Here is a 20,895-nt window from a genome sequence, read left to right as displayed (position 1 = left end):
GGGAGGCAGAGCTTGCAGTGAGCCAAGATCCGGCCACTGCACTCCAGCCTGGGCAACAGAGTGAGACTCCATCTCAAAAAAAAAAGAGAAAGAAAAACACAAACCCACTTAACCTTTCTGAAAGAAGTATAAATGGATGAACATCAATGATGATGGGGCCTACAGTTTAATAATCCCACACTATTTCCAAATCACAGAGAAAGTTTTCAAACATGGTGTACAAGTTATGGGAAAACAAACCAGCTCACATTTTGGGGTATAAAACTTAAGTGACTAAAGATGCCCTTGAAGTATACGGACCAAATTCTATCTTTGAAAAAAAGGCATCATAACTGAAAACTGGTTTTCAGCTATCTTTTACACAAGGGGAAGAAAATAAATCAACTTATTTTAAGAATGTAAATATCCAAATTTTCCTTTAATAGTTTGACATTTATCCAATTGTCAGAGTGCAAAACTCTCTCAAAGATTACTGAAATACTAGACATCTCAGTAACACTAGTAAATCATTTACTCTTTTTTTTGAGATGGAGTTTCACTCTTATTGCCCAGGCTGGAGTGCAATGGCATGATCTCGACTCACTGCAGCCTCCACCTCACAGGTTCAAGCAATTCTCCTGCCTCACTCTCCTGAGTAGCTGGGACTACAGGCGTGTGCCACCTTGCCCAGCTAATTTTTGTATTCTTAGTAGAGACAGGGTTTCACTATGTTGGCTAGCCTGGTCTCGAACTCCTGATCTCAGATGATCCACTTGTCTTGACCTCCCAAAGTGCTGGGATAACAGGAGTGAGCCACCTCGTCCTGGCCTCATTTACTCTTTCTAAACACTGAAGGAAAAAATCTAAGTCTTAAAGAAATGAATATTCTGATGGTTGTTACGCCTCAAAAGCCTTATTCATAATGTCTGGCATGTGGTAGATACATAATACATGTGTTAAAATTCTAAAATTTCATGCAGGGCGCGGTGGCTCATGCCTGTCATTTCTACATGTTGGGAGGCCATGGCAGGCGGATCACCTGAGGTCAAGAATCCGAGACCAGCCTGACCAACATGGTGAAACCCCAACTTTACTAAACATACAAAATTAGTCGGGCATGGTGTTGCATGCCTGTAATCCCAGCTACTTGGGAGGCTGAGGCAGGAGAATCACTTGGACCTTGGAGGCGGAGGTTGCAGTGAGCCGAGATTGCACCATTGCATTCCAGCCTGGTTGACAACAGCAAAACTCCATCTCAAAAGAAAAAAAGAAATTCGAAAATTTCAGACATTAAGACATTTGATTTAGTCACAAGTTACAACTGGTCTTAGCTGTGAGATGTGAACTTCCCTAAATCAATAATAAACTGTCCCGGCCAGGCATGGTGGCTCACGCCTATAATCCCAGAACTTTGGGAGGCTGAGATGGGTGGATCACTTTGAGCTCAGGCATCCGAGACCAGCCGGGGGAACATGGCAAAACCCTGTCTATAATAAAAATACAAAAATTAGCTGGGCACAGTGTCACGCGCCCGTAATCCCAGCTATTCGAGAGGCTAAGGCAGGAGAATTGCTTGAACCCAGGAGGCGGAGGTTGAGGTGAGCTGAGATTGCACTGCTGTACTCCATCCTGGGTGACAGAGTGAGACAATGCTTCAAAAAAAAAAAAAAAAAAGAAAAAAGAAAAAAGGAACAAATCTGTCATCTCTCAGTGCCAAAAGAGATTATCACAGCTAGAAATAATCAAGATCTTTACATTTTAATGCTGATATCACAAACAATTAATATAAATTTTCACTTAAAATGTTAAAAACAAGTAGGCCAGGCACGGTGGCTCACGCCTGTAATCCCAGCACTTTGGGAGGCCGAGGAGGGCAGATCACAAGGTCAGGAGTTCGAGACCAGCCTGACCAGAAAGATGAAACCCCGTCTCTACTAAAAACACAAAAATTAGCTGTGCGTGGTGGCATATGCCTGTAATCACAGCTACTCGGGAGGCTGAGGCAGGAGAATCACTTGAACCCAGGAGGCGGACGTTGCAGTGAGCCGAGATCGTGCCATTGCACTCCAGCCTGCACAATAAGAGCAAAACTTCGTCTCAAAAAAAAAGTTTAAAAAAAAGACCTTCAACCATTTTGAATACTTTTAGGCCTCATACTTTACAATTCATTTTGCATCATTTTTCCACAGGTGTCAGGAAAACTTTTGGTGACTTCTCAAAAAGAAAATCAAAATCTTAATCAATCAGCCTATCTATATATTAGAAACCAAATAATACAAGGTAAAAAGCACGATTCCTTCAAAGCCAGATCTCCACTAATCAAATAATGGTAATAATAACAAGCCACACTAAACCTAGTGCTCTACTAACATTTGCCAAAATCCCTACTGCTAGATCAACCAAAAAAAGAGGCATGACCAATGCCATGTCTGACATTTTGCTCAGTGTCCTAGGGACATCATCAAGTCCTACCTTAGAGGTTCTGGATTCTACACTGCATGATCAGAAATTTTGTCAACACTGAAGTAGCTCTGCTCCTCCCTCACTTGTATGAGCACTGGAGGCCGATTATCCTGACGTGGAGTTGCATGTCCACTGTCAGGTCTCAGAAGGGGCTTGGCAGCAAAAGTTACAAAAAAGACAGTAATAGTGGTATGAAGTTGACAGCCACATGTCAAGCACTTTCTGCCCATAAAAAGGCCCTTTTCTTCAGTGTTTGCATCAACTGTAACAAAAGAAGCAAGAACAAAATAAACAAGTTGCTCCACACTGTAAGCAAATTGGATCCACCATGAAGGCAACCCAGGAAGGTGCCTGGCTGATGATGATAAAGAAATTTTCTAGTAACAGAGTAGAGTCTATTTTATTTTGGAAAAATAGATGATTCTAAAATGCTTATGCCCTTTCAAAAATAGCCCTTTTCCTTCACCTTGTAAGGAGACAAAAATTTCAAGTTTTAACAAATTGGTTGTGCAAACTGCTTGGCAACATTTTTCTCTTGCCTATAAATAAGCAAAATATCCTATACAATACTAATATGCATAGGGTTTGTTTTTCCTTTCAGAAAATAGAGCTGATATTCTCCTGACTTCACATTCAGTACCCAAAAAGCAACTACTATGAGAACTAGAGTAAGAAGTCTGAACTAACATATAAGGTAGTCCCCATTTAATTACATGTCACAAAGAAAAACTCAGAAGATAAAAAACAAAATTTAGAATTCAGAAGTCAATTGCTAAGAAGAAAATTAAAAGATACTACCATTCTTTGTTATTTACATTCATTTGCAAATTCTAATATAAATACCTACTGGCAAATAATAAGCCAAATTTTACTTGTTCAATTTCAAGTATATATAGAGAAGCTTTACAGTCTTATATTTATTCATATTATGCAATAACATTTTACCTAATCTCCTTTAAGGAGAAAAATATCTAAATAGTATAGAAGCCAGGAGACATATAAACAACATAAACCAAATACAAAATTTTTCAAATACCTATTTTAATCATATTCCCTAAAAATATATAATCAAAATAATTGTTAACATTTTCCAACCTTTACTAATAAGTAGCTTTAAGAATGTTATAACAGGCCAGGCATGGTGGCTCACACCTATAATCCCAGCACTTTGAGAGGCCAAGGTGGGCAGATCAGCTGAGGCCGGGAGTTCAATACCAGCCTGGCCAACATGGCGAAACCCGTTCTCTACCAAAACCACAAAAATTAGCCAGGTGTGGTGGCATGTGCCTGTAATCCCAACTACCCAGGAGGCTGAGGCACGATAATCACTTGAACCCGGCAAGCAGAGGCTGCATTGAGCCAAGATCGTACCACTACACTCCAGCCTAGGCAACAGAGAGAGACTCTGTTTCAAAACAAAAAAAAAAAAGTTATAACATATTCATTATCAGTAACATTAAAGTTTGATATTGCCACAGATTTTGCTATCCCATCTGCTTACATCAAACATCCACTTACATTTGACGCTTAATATACTCTTTAAGCAATGCTTCTTCCACAGGATACACCTGTACACCTGTACCATCATCATAGTAATACATCATACTGGTATTAAGTTCTGTTTGAAATGGTTGATCAGTCCTTTCACCATGTTCTTGATAACCATATGAATAATCAAAGTTCACTTGATGTGAATAAAGAAAAAGAAAGGTAATCACATATTAGAAAAAAAATAGTTACTATGGATAAAGTGAAGAACTTCAAAGGTTAACAAACATAAAATCATCTATTACCAAACAAAGAAAATTAGTTAAAACATAATAGAGGATAGTTGCTCTATTTTTTTCAAAGTTTATCTAATTTAACAAAACAAAAATTATGTCATACATCGAGGATTTCCTCTGCCTCGTCCTCTTCCCCGTCCTCGGCCTCTTCCTCGACCTCTAAAGGAACCTCGGATATTACCACCCTCACTTCTCACACTGGAAACTTCATCTTGATCATCTCTTTTTTCTCTATCTCGCCTCCAACCTTTTAAAAATAAAAATATTTTTATATACTTCGATTTGCCAAGTAAAATAACATGATTGTCTTTATGAAAACATAGTAGCCACCTTCTTCCACTTTGTCACTAATTAACAGTAGCCAGGCATTTTTCAGATGGATACAAACTGAAGAGATCCAACAAGAATTTGTGAAAAATATCTCTAGCATAAAACAGAGCCTAAAAAGCATTGGCATATGAAGAATACATTCTAACAAGTAAAATCACATATTAGAAAGATAAAGAGATAATTTTATTAAGATTGTGCTGATAAAGATTCAAGAAATTTCAAGACTACTAATTTGTACTATATAAAACTCCTAAAAAACACTTCTCACAAAATATTTAAGGATGGTTCTATTTAAGTAAATGACATTCCTAATAAAGTAAAAAGGAAATGAAAACACAAAACAAATTGAGAAAAGATATCTGAAGCGAAATATAGAAATTCTATCTAGAGTACATGTAAGAACCATACCACTCTCTCTCATGCAACACACACACACACATACACACACAACCACTCAATGGGGAAAATATCTAAAATACAAGCAGGGCAAAAAAATGCAAGTGGACAATAAATACTGAAAACGCTGCCTACCAATGAGTCAATAATCATACAAGTCCGGGCACAGTGGCTCAGGCCGGTAATCCCAGCACTCTGGGAGGCCGAGGTGGGCGGATCAACTGAGGTCAGGAGCTGGAGACCGTCTGGCCGACATAGTGAAATACCACCTCTACTAAAAATACAAAAATTAGCCGGGCGCCGTAGCACACACCTGTAATCCCAGCTACTCCAGAGGCTGAGGGAGGAGAATCACTTGAACTCGGGAGGCAGGGGTTGCCGTGAGCCAAGATTGTACCACTGCACTCCAGCCTGGGCTACAGAGCGAGATTCCCTCTCAAAAAAAAAAAAAAAAAAAAAAAGAAATCATAAAAAGAGGCCCGGTGTGGTGGCTCATGCTTGTAATACCAGCACTTTGGTAGGCTGAGACGGGCAAACTGCTTGAACTCAGGAGTTCAAGACCAGCTTGGGAAACATGGCAAAATCCTGTCTCTACCAAAAATACAAAAAATTAGCCGGGCGTGGTGGTGGAGTGCCAGTAATCCCAGCTACTTGGTAGGCTGAGGCAGAAAAACTGTTTGAACCTGGGAGGCGGAGGTTGCAGTGAGCCAACACCCTGCCACTGCACTCCAGCCTGGGCAACAGAACAAGACTCCATCTTAGAATAAAAAAAAAGAAAAAAGAAAACAGTGCTCAGCCTTACTGACTATAAGAAATGCTAATTAAGACAATGAAAGGTTCTTTACCCCAGTACAACAAATATTTTAATGTCTCTAATATGAAACATGGACAAAGTTTAAAAAGGTTTAACATTAGCCAGGTATGGTGGCTCACACCTGTAATCTCAGTACTTTGCGAGGCTGAGTGGGGCCAATCACTTCAGGTCAGGAGTTTGAGACCAGCCTTGCCAACATGGCGAAACCCCATCTCTACTAAAAATACAAAAATTAGCCAGGCATGGTGGTGGCGCCTGTAATCCCAGCTACTTGGGAGGCTGAGGCAGGAGAATCACTTGAACCTGGGAGGCAGAGGTTACAGTGAGCCGAGATCTCGCCGCTGCACTCTAGCCTAGGTAACAGAGTGAGACTCTGTCTCAAAAAAACAGGTAGAACATTTGTATATTGCTAATAAGGTTGAAAACAGGTATATCTACTTTGAAAATCAACTTGGAATAATCTAATTAATGTGAAGATATGCAAATCCTAGAGAAAAGGTTTTACAACCTTAGCACTTTAGACTTTGGTGTGGGGGCCTGTTCTGTGGACTACAGGATGTTTGGCATTATCCATGACCACCACCTACTAGATGCCAGTAGCACCCACTCACTCCCTCAGTTGTGACAACCCGTAACAAATATCTCCAATGTCAAATGACTCTATGGGGGAAAAAAAAAATCACCCTCACTGAGAACATTACCCTAGATTCCATAGTTCCATCCTCAATGCTTAGACCTAAAACAGTCTTTTTCAAACATTTCTCTTTTTTTTTAAATAGAGATGAGGTCTCACTATGTTGCCCAGGCTGGTCTTGAACTCCTGAGCTCAAGCGATCCACCCACCTCCCCCTCCCAAAGTGTTGGGATTACAGGCGTGCACCACCGTGCCCAGCCACTTTTTCAAACATTTCTGCCTTAATCTGTAAGTAAGCCTTATGTATTTCACACACAAGTACACTTACAAAAAAATTTATAATTTAAACACATATCATTTTAAAATTTACTATGTGAAGCACTCTAGGTTTTTAAAAACCTTATCATGAACCAATATACTGATTTCATAACCCACTCACAGACTATAGTCTGCAGTCTGAAAAAATTACCCTAGAGAGCCTCTTGTACTTGAGTGCTGGAAAACATGCATATTAAAATGTTCACGGTAGCACTTTAATATCAAAAAAACAAGAAACAATCCAAATACCCACCACCATTAGCACAGATTTTATCAAATAGTGAAACAGCCTTTCAGCAGGAAGAGAAAAGAAGACTTACAGTAATACAACCAACATGCATTAATCTAAAGAAAAGTAGGCTGGATTAAAAAAAAAAAATTCCTGCCAAAGAATGTTGATAAAGTCACATTGCACGGCGATTTCAAAACATGCAAGAAACCAATGCACTTAAGCTCATTTTTTCCAAAACAATGGGATGAAATTGCAGAGTGCACAACGGGAAGTTTAAAAGTAATAGTAACATATATTTCTTAAACAGGGTGAGTTTCCACTGTTCATCATCATCACCATCCTCATCATTATTATTATTGATTTTACAGATGGGGTCTCACTCTGTCACCCAGACTGCAGTGGCATGATCATAGCTCACTGCAGCCTCGAACTCTTGGGCTCTCAAACAATCCTCCTTACCTCAGCCTACCAAGTAGCTGGGACTACAGGTGAGTGCCACCATAGTCAGCTCATTATATGGTTGTTCTGTATAACTTTATATCTATTTTCTTGTATATTCAATATTTTTTTTTTTTTTTTGAGACGGAGTCTCGCTCTGTCGCCCGGGCTGGAGTGTAGTGGCGCAATCTCAGCTCACTGCAAGCTCCGCCGCCCGGGTTCCGGCCATTCTCCTGCCTCAGCCTCCCGAGTAGCTGGGACTACAGGCGCTCGCCACATCGCCCGGGTAGTTTTTTGTATTTTTTAGTAGAGACGGGGTTTCACCGTGTTAGCCAGGATGATCTCGATCTCCTGACCTCGTGATTCACCCGTCTCGGCCTCCCAAAGTGCTGGGATTACAGGCTTGAGTCACCGCGCCCGGCCGTATATTCAATATTTAATAAGAAAAAAATTAATGAAATTAGGAGTATCCATTACTTTTAGAATAAAAACTTAAAATGACATTTTGAAAAACAGTAGGAAAAAAGTCCATTTTGCTATAGACACGTTTTATACATACATACATATATATATGCACCCCTACACATGCATGATCATTGTGCATTACAGCCCCAAATTCCCAGGCTCAAGCAATCCTCCTACCTCAGCTTCCCAAGTAGCTGGGACTACAGGCTTGCACCATTGCATTTAGTTAAAGTTTTATAATTTAGAAGTCATATTTTGTGGACAATTGAGAAAAATTAATTGTTGACTAGATTTTAGATGGTACTAGGAAACTAGTGTGATTTTCTTAGATGATGCATTTTCTTAGGACATTAGTGATAAAGCGTCAACAGCTCCAAGTTACTTTCAAGGGATTCAGCAAACAAATGAATTAAATACAGAGAAATTATTAATCTAGATGGTGGCTAGACAGGTATTCACTGTACAATTCTTTCAATTTTTTGTATGTTTAAAGTTTTTCATAATACATTGGAAATTTTTTGTTTGTTTGTTTTGTTTTTTTGGTTTTTTTTTTTTGTTTTTTTTTTTTTTGAGACGGAGTCTCGCTCTGTGGCCCAGGCTGGAGTGCAGTGGCCGGATCTCAGCTCACTGCAAGCTCCGCCTCCTGGGTTTACGCCAGTCTCCTGCCTCAGCCTCCCGAGTAGCTGGGACTACAGGTGCCCGCCACCTCGCCCGGCTAGTTTTTTGTATTTTTTTTGGTAGAGACGGGGTTTCACCGTGTTAGCCAGGATGGTCTCGATCTCCTGACCTCGTGATCCGCCCGTCTCGGCCTCCCAAAGTGCTGGGATTACAGGCTTGAGCCACCGCGCCCGGCCTGGAAATTTTTTTTAATCAAAATATATTTACCTCCACACAGGTATATTTAAAATTTTTGAATGGCTATATTGTCTGTAAAATTTCCTTAGGCCTTTTTATCCATTCACAGGACATGACTCATCAGATTTCAGCAGAAAACTATAAAAACAAATGCTCGGCCGGGCGCGGTGGCTCAAGCCTGTAATCCCAGCACTTTGGGAGGCCGAGGCGGGTGGATCACGAGGTCAGGAGATCGAGACCATCCTGGCTAACATGGTGAAACCCCGTCTCTACTAAAAATACAAAAAACTAGCCGGGCGTGGTGGCGGGCGCCTGTAGTCCCAGCTACTCGGAGGCTGAGGCAGGAGAATGGCGTGAACCTGGGAGGCGGAGCTTGCAGTGAGCCGAGATCGCGCCACTGCACTCCAGCCTGGGTGACACAGCGCAAGACTCCGTCTCAAAAAAAAAAAAAAAAAAAAAAAAAAAACAAATGCTCATCCTATTGTTTCCACATATCCTCCTATCCTCTGCTTTCTGAAAATCTGAGCAAACACCGTGAAAAAATGTATCTGGGTTGGATGTGTTGGATCACACCTGTAATCCCAGCACTTTGGGAGGCCGAGGGAGGCAGATCACCTGAGGTCAGGAGTTCGTGACCAGCCTGGCCCAACATGGTGAAACCCTGTCTCTACTAAAACTACAAAAAGTAGCCGGACACAGTGGTCCATACCTATAATCCCAGCTACTTGGGAGGCTGACGCAGAAGAATCCAGCCTGGGCAATACTGCGAGACTCCGTCTCAAAAAAAAAAGTATCTGGCCAGTATATTTAATGAAAGTAAAACCATTCAGTAAAAACTAATGGGCCGGGGTGCAGTGGCTCACACCTGTAATCCCAGCACTTTGGGAGGCAGTGAGCCAAGATCGCGCCACTGCACTCCAGCCTGGGCGACAGTGAGGCTTTGTCTCAAAAAAAAAAAAAAAAAAAACACAAAGACTAATGGGATACTTTTTAATGGAATGATCAGCCTAACACCTGAGCTAACTCGATATTAACACAACTGAAAGTGAAATACACACAGTAGTATTCCAAGCAAAAAAAAAAAAGCCTGAACCTAATCAACCTAGCTCTTTCTTATTGCCAGTTTTAAAAGGAACAGGCAGGCCGGGTACAGTGGCTCTCACACCTCTAATCCCAGCACTTTGGGAGGCTGATGCTGGAAGATCGCTTGGGCCCAAGAGTTTGAGACCAGCCTGGGCAACATGGGGAAACCCCATCTCTACAAAAAATACAAAATTAGCCAGGTACGGTTGTGCATGCCTGTAGTCCCAGCTACTGAGGAGGCTGAGACAGGAGAATTGCTTGAGCCTAGGAAGTGAAGGTTGCAGTGAGCCGAGATCATGCCATTTCACTTAGCCTGGGAGACAGAGTGAGACTCTGTCTCAAACAAAAAAAAAGGAACATGCAAATGCCAAAGAATACCATGACAAAGCAACCGGCACGGTGGCTCACGCTGTAATCCCAGCGCTTTGGGAGGCCAAGGAGGGCGGATCATGAGGTCAGAAGATCAAGACCATCCTGGCTACCATGGTGAAACTCCGTCTCTACTAAAAAATAAAAAAAAATTAGCCAGGTGTGCTGGCGAGCGCCTGTAGTCCCAGCTACTCGGGAGACTGCGGCGTGATGTGGAGCTTGCAGTGAGCCAAGGTGGCGCCACTGCACTCCAGCCTGGGTGACAGGGCAAGACTCAGTCTCAAAAAAGAAAAAAAGAAAAAAAGAATACCATGACAAAGCAATCAGTCAAATCCAAAATACGGGAATTCCACTAGACATGAGACTTAACACATAGCAAAAAGAAAAAAAGTTGCTGATGAAAATGTAAAATGCTACAAAGTAGCCGTTTCTTATAATGTTAAATACACAGCTACTATATGACCAATCAATTCACTCACAGGCATTTGAGAAATACATACATTCCACACAAAGACTTGTAAACAACTATTCATCAGCGTTATTTAAAGTCCAAAAACTATAAACAAGCCACTTATCCATCAACAGATAAAAAGACAAAGGGCTATATGCATTCAACAGAATATTATTTGGCAATAAAGAGGGAGAAGCTGAGTGCAGTGGCTTAATTTTGTAATCCCAACACTTCGGGAGGCCGAGGCAGGAGAATCGCTTGAGACAAGGAGTTCAAGACCAGCCTGGGCAACACAGCAAGACTGTCTCTAAAGAAAACTTTTTATTTAATTAGCCGGGCATAGTGGCATGCACCTATCATCCTAGCTACTCGGGAAGCTGAGGTGGGAGGATCACTTGAGCCCAAGAGTTCGAGACTGCAGTGAGCTATGACTGTCCCACTGCACTCCAGCCTGGGCAACAGAATGAGACCCCATCACTTATTTAAAAAAAAAAAAAAGAGGAAGCTAAAGCTTGTTTGAAAAGTCTAATGAGAAAATTATTATCTCCACAGTCTCAAAGCCTCTCTACACAAATTACACAGTAATTACAAAGGGAGAAAAGAGTATTTTTATAATTAAACAAAAAACTGAAGAAAATTAAAAAATTTTTAAAGTCTAGAGTACACTACCTAAACCAAGTTATCAAAGTTAATAATCAGTGTTGTGGTCGGTCGCAGTGGCTCAAGCCTATAATCCCAGCACTTTGGGATGTCGAGGTGGGTGGATCATCTGAGGTCAAGAGTTAGAGCCCAGGCCGGGCGCGGTGGCTCAAGCCTGTAATCCCAGCACTTTGGGAGGCCGAGACGGGTGGATCACGAGGTCAGGAGATCGAGATCATCCTGGCTAACACGGTGAAACCCCGTCTCTACTAAAAAATACAAAAAACTACCCGGGCGATGTGGCGAGCGCCTGTAGTCCCAGCTACTCGGGAGGCTGAGGCAGGAGAATGGCCGGAACCCGGGCGGCGGAGCTTGCAGTGAGCCGAGATCGCGCCACTACACTCCAGCCCAGGCGACAGAGCGAGACTCCGTCTCAAAAAAAAAAAAAAAAAGAGTTAGAGCCCAGCCTGACCAATACGGTGAAACCCCATCTCTACTAAAAATAAAAAAACCGGCCGGGCGCAGTGGCTCTAGCCTGTAATCCCAGCACTTTGGGAGGCCGAGACAGGCGGATCACGAGGTCAGGAGATCAAGACCATCCTGGCTAACACGGTGAAACCCCGTTTCTATTAAAAAATACAAAAAACTAGCCGGGAGAGGTGGCGGGCGCCTGTAGTCCCAGCTACTCAGAAGGCTGAGGCAGGAGAATGGCGTAAACCCAGGAGGCGGAGCTTGCAGTGAGCTGAGATCTGGCCACTGCACTCCAGCCCAGGCGACAGAGCAAGACTCCGTCTCAAAAAAAAAAAATTAAAATTAAAAATTAAAATTAAAAAATTAGCTGAGTGTGGTGGCATGAGCCTGTAGTCCCAGCTACTTAGGAGGCTGAGACAGAAGAATTGCTTGAAACTGGGAGGCAGAGGCTGCAGTGAGCCCAGATCACATGCCACTGCACTCCAGCCTGGGCAACAGAATGAGACTCCATCTCAAACAAAAAACATAAATAATAATAATAATAACCAATGTTGTAATCAAACTAACAATCAAATAAAGTTACAGGAGCAATCAAAATTAATATTAATCAATGTTGTAATCAAATAACCAAATAAAGTTACAGGGGTAATCAAAGTTAATATCTTCAATAATGGAACAAACCAAGGTCATACTGCCATGCAACTCACTAAGAAGAAAATATTATTTTTTTACACAGTACTCCTGGCCAAAAATTCACAACACCAATCCAATCACAAGGAAACATCAGAAAACCCAAAGTAAAGGATATCTACAATATAATTATCCTACAATCTTCAAAAAAATCAATGTCATGAAAGATAAAAGCAAAAGAACTGTTACAGATTAATGGAGCCTAAAGAGAGAAAAAAAAAATTAAATGAGTGATCCCAGAATGGATCCTTGGAGCAGGGGAGGGAACAACTATAAAGGACTTTATTGAGAAAAATCTCCCCGTGGACAATCACATTGTATTAATGTTAAGTTTCATTGTTGTTAATTGCATTACAGTTATATTGTTCTTATGAAATATACTCTGAAGGTATTTAGGGTTAAAGGGACATGATGTCTTCAACTTATTCTCAAATGGTTTTGGTTACTAAAATAAAAAGCATTAAGACTAAGTCTTTCCTTAGTCATTTTTGTCTTAGAATGGTAACTTACTTCGTGTATCATTTCTCCTATTGTTATGTGTTGGTTTATTTGCTTCAGGTTGACATCTTGAGCTGTTCCGGGATCCAGGTCTTTCTTGACTCTCTGATCTTACATCATCTAAGTGGAGTGGTACCCACTTGTGCTTATTAGCTTGAAGAAAACAAAATAAAATCATTTAAGGACAAATGCACAATTTTCACTAAACCCTTGCAATTTGAAAGCACTCTGAACTTTAATCAAATAAGTGAAACACTGAATGTATATTTTAAGATTATTTGTAAAGAGGCCAGACACAGTGACTCATGCCTGTAATCCCAGCACTTTGGGAGGCCGAGGTGGGTGGATGACTTGAGGCCAAGAGTTCAAGAACAGCCTGACCAACATGGAGAAATCCTGTCTCTACTAAAAAGTACAAAAATTAGCCAGGTGTGGTGGCACACGACAGTAATCCCAGCTACTCAGGAGGCTGAGGCACAAGAATAGCTTGAGCCTGGGAAGCGGAGCTTGCAGTGAGCCAAGATCATGCCAAAAGGCCGAGCGTGGTGGCTCACACCTGTAATCCTAGCACTTTGGGAGGCCAAGGCGGGCAGATTACCTAAGGTCAGGAGTTCGAAACCAGCCTGGCCAACATGGTGAAACCCCATATCTACTAAAAATACAAAAATTAGCCGGGCATGGTGGCACACGCCTGTAGTCCCAGCTACTCGGGAAGCTGAGACAGGAGAATTCCTTGAACCTGGGAGGCAGAGGTTGCAGAGAGCCAAGATCGTGCCACTGCACGAGACAAGACTCTGTCTCTAAACAAACAAACAAAAAAGTACATATACATACTATTCTGTTTAGTACCTTATGCTTTAAAAAAAAAATCAGTTTAATTTAAAATTCTTAGGCTTTAGAATGGGATATATCTGATAAAACACTATAATGTATACTTTGGAAAGTTAGGCTTTAGGTTTGAAGCACTTTTAGCTCCAGATCACTGTCTAAAATATTAATTTACCCAGGATTTTTACTAATGAATGAGGTTTCTCAAAATGTAAGAGGGAAAATGGATAAGTATAAAATTTGTTTAACTTGACAGAACTTTTTACAGCTATTATGCATCTTCCTAAGGACAAAAAACACAAGCAATTTAACTTTTCTTGATGACTAAATGACAATGTAACTATTTATGGTTATTCTATAGTGAAATTCTGAAGATCATCTATTCATGAATGCCATACCTCGGGTTTCAAAATGTTCAGTATTCTGCCCAATCTATATTTTCTACCAAAATAAAGACTCATGGAAATGAAAAAACTGCCAAGGTAATTTAAAAAGAAATATTAGTGTGCAACTACAATATTGATATCCTATAAATCCTGCAAACTATGGATCAAATGAGGAAAAGTGAATATAAATGCATCTAAAAAGGCTTTTAATCTTATACTATAAATTTATGTCAATGAGATTCCTTGACACAAAGAAGCCCTTCTTCTGAAGTCAAAAATCTGTACTCTAGATCAATTAATAGCTTGATTATATGAATTGTTCTAACTACAAAACATCTGGGTTTTAGTGTTGACTGACCAGTTTTAATTGAAGCAATTAATAAAGACAAATTTTAGATCAGGATAACAAATCTGTCATCTGTATGGATTCTAGACAGTCAAGAACACTACTTATGTATGTAGGAAGCAGGAAATAGTTAAGTGACGAAGTAGTTAAGAAATGGGGAGGCCAGGCATGGTGGCGCGCACTTCTAATCCCAGCACTTTGGGAGGTTGAGGCAGGTGGATCACTTGAGCCCAGGAGTTCAAGACCAGCCTGGCCAACATCGGGAAACCTTGTCTCTACAAAAAAATACAAAAATTAGCCAGGCGTGGTGGCACATGCCTTTAGTCCCAGCTACTCAGGAGGCTGAAGTGGGAGGAACACTTGAGCCCAGGTCATCGAGGCTGCAGTGGGCCATGAGCATGCCACTGAACTCCAGCCTGGGTGACACAGCAAGACCCTGTCTCAAAATTTTAAAAACATTTTTAAATTTAAAACTTAAAAAAAAGAAATAGGGATAAATTTTTCTAACAACCACTTGTTTGTCTTCTTGTCACTGTTTTTGAGCAATCAGCCTTTATTCATGGTATCAAGTAACCATCATGCTTATCCTGAACTAAGGATTAGTTATTTATTTAAAAAACAAACTATTCGGCCAGGCACAGTGGCTCACGCCTGTAATCCTAACACTTTGGGAAGCCGAGGCAGGTGAATTGCCTGAGGAGTTCGAGGCCAGCCTGGGCAACACAGTGAAACCCTGTCTCTACTAAAATACAGAAAGTTAGCTGGGCGTGGCAGCGTGTGCCTGTAATCCCAGCTACTCAGGAGGCTGAGGCAGAAGAATTGCTAGAACCCGGGGGGAGGAGCTTGCAGTGAGCTGAGAACCGGCCACTGCACTCCAGCCTGGGTGACAGAGCGAGACTCCATCTCAAAAAAAAAAAAAAAAAAAATAGAATCCTAACTCCAAGGCCCTGTACACCATGGACCTTGCCTATCTATGTCTCCTGCTACTCTCCCAGAAAATCACCTTGCTTCAGTCACCGACAACTTAACAGTTTAAAGCCCTTTTCTGCCTAGAAGCGCGTGAAGACACTTTGACCAAGACTCCGACCACTGAATGAGTATATGCTTTTACAAAGCAGGTAAATCATAAACTGCATAAACTGTCCCTAGACACATGAAAAGTTCAGAGAAGAAAATGGAAAAGGACATGAAGACAATATTTTTATTCCTTCAAAGTGTAATTTTGACAGGGGAATGCTATGAGGGAAAAGGCTGACTAAAAACTTTTTTTTTTTTTTTTTTTTTGAGACAGTGTCTTGCACTGTCGCCTAGGCTGGATTGCAATGGCGCAACCTTGGCTCACTGCAACCTCCACCTCCTGGGTTCAAGCAATTCTCCTGCCTCAGCCTCCCGAGTAGCTGGGACTACAAGCGTGCACCACCGTGTTCGGCTAATTTTTTTTTTTTTTTTTTTGAGACTGAGTCTGGCTCTGTCGCCCAGGCTGGAGTGCGGTGGCCGGATCTCAGCTCACTGCAAGCTCCGCCTCCCGAGTTTACGCCATTCTCCTGCCTCAGCCTCCGGAGTAGCTGGGACCACAGGCGCCCGCCACCTCGCCCGGCTAGTTTTTTTTTTTTTGTATTTTTTAGTAGAGACGGGGTTTCACCGTGTTAGCCAGGATGGTCTCGATCTCCTGACCTTGTGATCCGCCCGTCTCAGCCTCCCAAAGTGCTGGGATTACAGGCTTGAGCCACCGCGCCCGGCCTTTTTTTGTATTTTTAATGGAGACAGGGTTTCACCATGTTGGCCAGGCTGGTCTCAAACTCCTGATCTCAAGTGATCCGCCCGCCTCGGCCTCCCAAAGTGCTAGGATTACAGGTGTGAGCCACTGCACCTGGCCTATTCTCACTTTTCTCTTAGGAAAAAAATGTATTTAATTTTCACAGTACTCCCTAAATATAGGGAGCAGTTCCAATGCAGATGTAAAAGAACAATAATTGTCACACAACTTTCCAAGAACTTTCCAAGAATGTATCTACAACTGTACCTCTAAGTGGAACTCCATTCCATTTTCTTGCATAGAATACAAGTTACATACAAAAAGGAAAGTCTAATAGTTCAGAAATGTTGCAAAAGCAAATGAGTTACCACTGCAGATTGTTTATCCTGAAGAAATACAAACTATACATTTTTGACTATCAGAGATAAGTTAATGAAATACAATTCCTCATTACAACTTTCTTCAGGCCGGGCGCGGTGGCTCAAGCCTGTAATCCCAGCACTTTGGGAGGCCGAGACGGGCGGATCACGAGGTCAGGAGATCGAGACCATCCTGGCTAACACAGTGAAACCCCGTCTCTACTAAAAATACAAAAAAAAATTAGCCGGGCGTAGTGGCGGCGCCTGTAGTCCCAGCTACTCGGGAGGCTGAGGCAGGAGAATGGCGTAAACCCGGGAGGCGGAGCTTGCAGTGAGCCGAGATCGCGCCACTGCACTCCAGCCTGGGGGCGACAGAGCAAGACTCCGCCTCAAAAAAAAAAAAAAAAAACAACTTTCTTCAAAAACTAAAATCAAAATAAAGATATGGACAAACTGACCTCTCTTTCGTTGATTACTTGACTGAGCCTCATCCTCACTGACATTTTCACCAGGACCATTTAACTTTGTTTCCCGATTTTCTTTGCTCTCACTGTTACTTCTCTTTTCAACCTTCTCTTCTTTTTCTTTTCTATTTTGTGGCTTTTTATTTCCTTGGCTGAGGACACTCTGAAACTGCAAAAAGGTTTTCAGAATGAAATGATTTCCATTAACATTTTCACTAACACACCCAAAAATTTGTGGTAATATACTTAACTTAAAAATGCAAAACAAATGACAAAAACTGTTATCAAAAGCAAAAAATTACTTCTCAAAAGACAGTTAAAAGTAAAGCTGCAGACTAGGAGAAAGTATTTGTTAAGTATTTGACAAAGAACTTTTATCTAAAATACAGAATGAACTTTCAAAACTCAGTAACAAGAAATCAATTCCACTTTTTTTTGGTGGGGGGGGAAGGAGTCTCACTCTGTTGCCCAGGCTGGAGTGCAGTGGCACGATCTCGGCTCACTGCAGCCTCCACCACCTGGGTTCAAGCAATTCTCCTGCTTCAGCCTCCCTAGTAGCTGGTATTACAGGCACACGTCACCACACCTGGCTAGTTTTGTTTTTTTTTTTAAGTAGAGACAGGGTTTCGCCCTGTTGGTCAGGCTGGTCTCAAACTCCTGACCCCAATGATTCACCCTCCTCAGCCTCCCAAAGTGCTGCAATTACAGGCATGAGCCACTGCACCCAGCCTTCCATTTTTTTAAATGGGCAGATTGATCAGATACTTCATCAAAAAGATATACCGATGGCAAATCTATGAAAAGATTATTGCATTCATTCGTCAGAAAAATGTAAATTAAAACTGCAATGGGAGACCACTCCACATTTATTAGAATGGCTAAAATTTTTTTGAAACTTGACTAAACTATGGGCGAGTAAAGATGGGTGCGGTGGCTCACACCTGTAATCCCAGCACTTTGGGAAGCCAAGGCAGGTAGATTAGTTGAGCTCAGGAATTTGAGACCAGACTGGGCACATGGCAAAACCCCATCTCTACAAAAATACAAAAAACTTAGCCAGGCATGGTGGTGCATGCCTATAGTCCCAGCTACTTATGGGGCTGAGGTGGGGGATCACTTGAGCCCAGGAGGTCAAGGCTACAGTGAGCTGAGATCATGCCAATGCACTCCAGCCTGGGTGACAAAGTGAGACCGGGTCTCACAAAAAAAAAAAAAAGAGAGGGAGTGAAAATGTGGAGTAACTGGAATTCACGTACACTGCTGATAGAAGTGCAAATTCGGCAATTTCTTAAAAAGCTAAAACAGGTAGCTACTCTATGATCCAGCCTAGTGACATACCCAAGAAAAAATGAAAAATTTTCTACACAAACGTTCATATAGCAGTTTTTTTTTTTTTTTTTTTTTTTTTTTGAGACGGAGTCTCGCTCTGCCGCCCAGGCTGGAGTGCAGTGGCCGGATCTCAGCTCACTGCAAGCTCCGCCTCCCGGGTTCGCGCCATTCTCCTGCCTCAGCCTCCCGAGTAGCTGGGACTACAGGCGCCCGCCACTGCGCCCAGCTAGTTTTTTGTATTTTTTAGTAGAGACGGGGTTTCACCGTGTTAGCCAGGATGGTCTCGATCTCCTGACCTCGTGATCCGCCCGTCTCGGCCTCCCAAAGTGCTGGGATTACAGGCTTGAGCCACCGCGCCCGGCCCATATAGCAGTTTTATCTGTATCAACCAAAACCCAAAATTAATCCAAATGTCCATTAACAATAGGTGAATGGACAAACTGTGTTACATCCATACTACTCAGCAAGAAAAAGGAATGAACCGCTGACACACAAGTAAAATCTCAAAATAATCATGCTGAGTAGAAGCCAGGAAAAAAAAAGAAAAAAGAGTACCTACTGAATGCTTCCATATATACAAAATTCTAGAAAATGCAAATCTCGCATATAAGGTTACCTCTTAAGAATACAACCAGAGGAGGCCAGGCACGGTGGCTCACGCCTGTAATCCCAGCACTTTGGGAGGCCAAGGTGGGTGGATCACCCGCGGTCAGAAGTTGGAGACCAACATGGTGAAACCCAGTCTCTACTAAAAATACAAAAATTAGCCGGATGTGGTGGTGCATGCCTGTAATACCAGCTACTCAGGAGGCTAAGGCAGGAGAATCACTTAAACCAGGGAGGCAGAGGTTGCAGTGAGCTGAAATCCCACCACTGCACTCCAGCCTGGGCAACAGAGCAAGACTCTGTCTCAAAAAAAGAATACAATCAGATGAGGGAACTGTGATGAATTAAACTAGGTTATCTGAAAAGTGGGTAAAGTATCAAAAGGATAGCTGCCATGTTTTCAGCACCTCTTTATCAATGTATGTGATTTTATACAAATATAAAAATTTGATTACAATTTATAATATGTCTTCATTATTTTTTTTTTTTTTTTTTTTTTTTTTTTTTATTGAGACGGAGTCTTGCTCTGTCACCCAGGCTGGAGTGCAGTGGCCGGATCTCGGCTCACTGCAAGCTCCGCCTCCCGGGTTCATGCCATTCTCCTGCCTCAGCCTCCCGAGTAGCTGGGACTACAGGCACCCGCCACCTCGCCCGGCTAGTTTTCTGTAATTTTTAGTAGAGATGGGGTTTCACCGTGTTAGCCAGGATGGTCTCGATCTCCTGACCTCGTGATCCGCCCGTCTCGGCCTCCCAAAGTGCTGGGATTACAGGCTTGAGCCACCGCGCCCGGCCATGTCTTCATTATTAAAGAAATAATAGGCGAGGCATGGTGGCTAACGCCTATAATCCCAGCACTTTGGGAGGCTGAGGCGAGCCAATTGCTTGAGCTCAGGAGTTCGGTATCAGCCTGGACAACATGGCCAAACCCCCATCTCTACAAAAAGTTTAAAACCTGCCAGTGTGGTGGCGCACACCTGTAGTCCCAGCTACTTGGGAGGCAAAGGTGGAGGATCACCTGAGCCTGGGAGGCCAAGGCTGCAGTGAGCTGTGATCACATCACTGCACTCCAGCCTGGGTAATGGAATGAGACCCTGTCTCAAACAAACAAAAAAAAAAAAAAAAGAAAGAAAGAAATAATAGGTTAGGTTAAGCTTACCATGAGTAAAGCTTAAGACAAGTTCATTACTAATGTTACTGGCAGCATCAAAGAATAACTGCAAATTAAACTAACAAAATGTAATCTTCTTGATGAATCAAGTTTTTTTTTTTTTTTTTTTTTTTTTTTTTGAGACGGAGTCTCGCTCTGTCGCCTGGGCTGGAGTGCAGTGGCCGGATCTCAGCTCACTGCAAGCTCCGCCTCCCGGGTTCACGCCATTCTCCTGCCTCAGCCTCCCGAGTAGCTGGGACTACAGGCGCCCGCCACCTCGCCCGGCTAGTTTTTTTTGTATTTTTTAGTAGAGACGGGGTTTCACCATGTTAGCCAGGATGGTCTCGATCTCTTGACCTCGCGATCCGCCCGTCTCGGCCTCCCAAAGTGCTGGGATTACAGGCTTGAGCCACCGCGCCCGGCCGGGAGAATCAAGTTTTTAAATCTGTTCCTCAGCCAGGTTCGTAGCTCATACTATAATCTCAACACTTTGGGAGGCTGAGGCAGGAGGATCACTTGAGCTCAGGAGTTGGAGACCAGCAAAATCCCGTCTCTATGAAAAATACAAAAATTAGCTGTGCACAGTGGTGCGTGCCTGTAGTCCCAGCTACTCTGGAGGTCAAGGTAGGAAGATCACCTGAGCCTAGGAGTTTGAGGCTACAATGAGCTGTGATCACACTACTGTACTCCAGCCTGGTGACAGAGCAAGACCCTGTCTTAAACAAATAAAAAAAAAAAAAAAAAAAAAAAAAAAAAAAAAAAATC

General features: G+C 42.3%; 1 protein-coding gene across 3 annotated transcripts in view; it reads right to left on the bottom strand.

The window, feature by feature from the left end:
• LARP1B (La ribonucleoprotein domain family member 1B) overlaps positions 1-20,895 on the bottom strand; it is a 158,606-nt gene that overhangs the window by 123,889 nt on the left and 13,822 nt on the right. For all 3 annotated transcript variants that reach the window (XM_025386739.1, XM_025386740.1, XM_025386738.1), the window contains exons 4-7: positions 17,043-17,217; positions 12,922-13,062; positions 4,330-4,473; positions 3,961-4,126 (exon numbers count right to left, since the gene is read on the bottom strand). In XM_025386739.1, coding sequence (XP_025242524.1) covers positions 3,961-4,126; positions 4,330-4,473; positions 12,922-13,062; positions 17,043-17,217 — 626 coding nt within the window. The remainder of the gene's footprint in view (positions 1-3,960; positions 4,127-4,329; positions 4,474-12,921; positions 13,063-17,042; positions 17,218-20,895) is intronic.

This window comes from Theropithecus gelada, chromosome 5, assembly GCF_003255815.1.
Source record: "Theropithecus gelada isolate Dixy chromosome 5, Tgel_1.0, whole genome shotgun sequence".
NCBI classification, from domain to species: Eukaryota; Metazoa; Chordata; class Mammalia; order Primates; family Cercopithecidae; genus Theropithecus; species Theropithecus gelada.
Note: the sequence above shows the minus strand (reverse complement) of the source record. Positions and strands in the feature narration are given on the sequence as shown.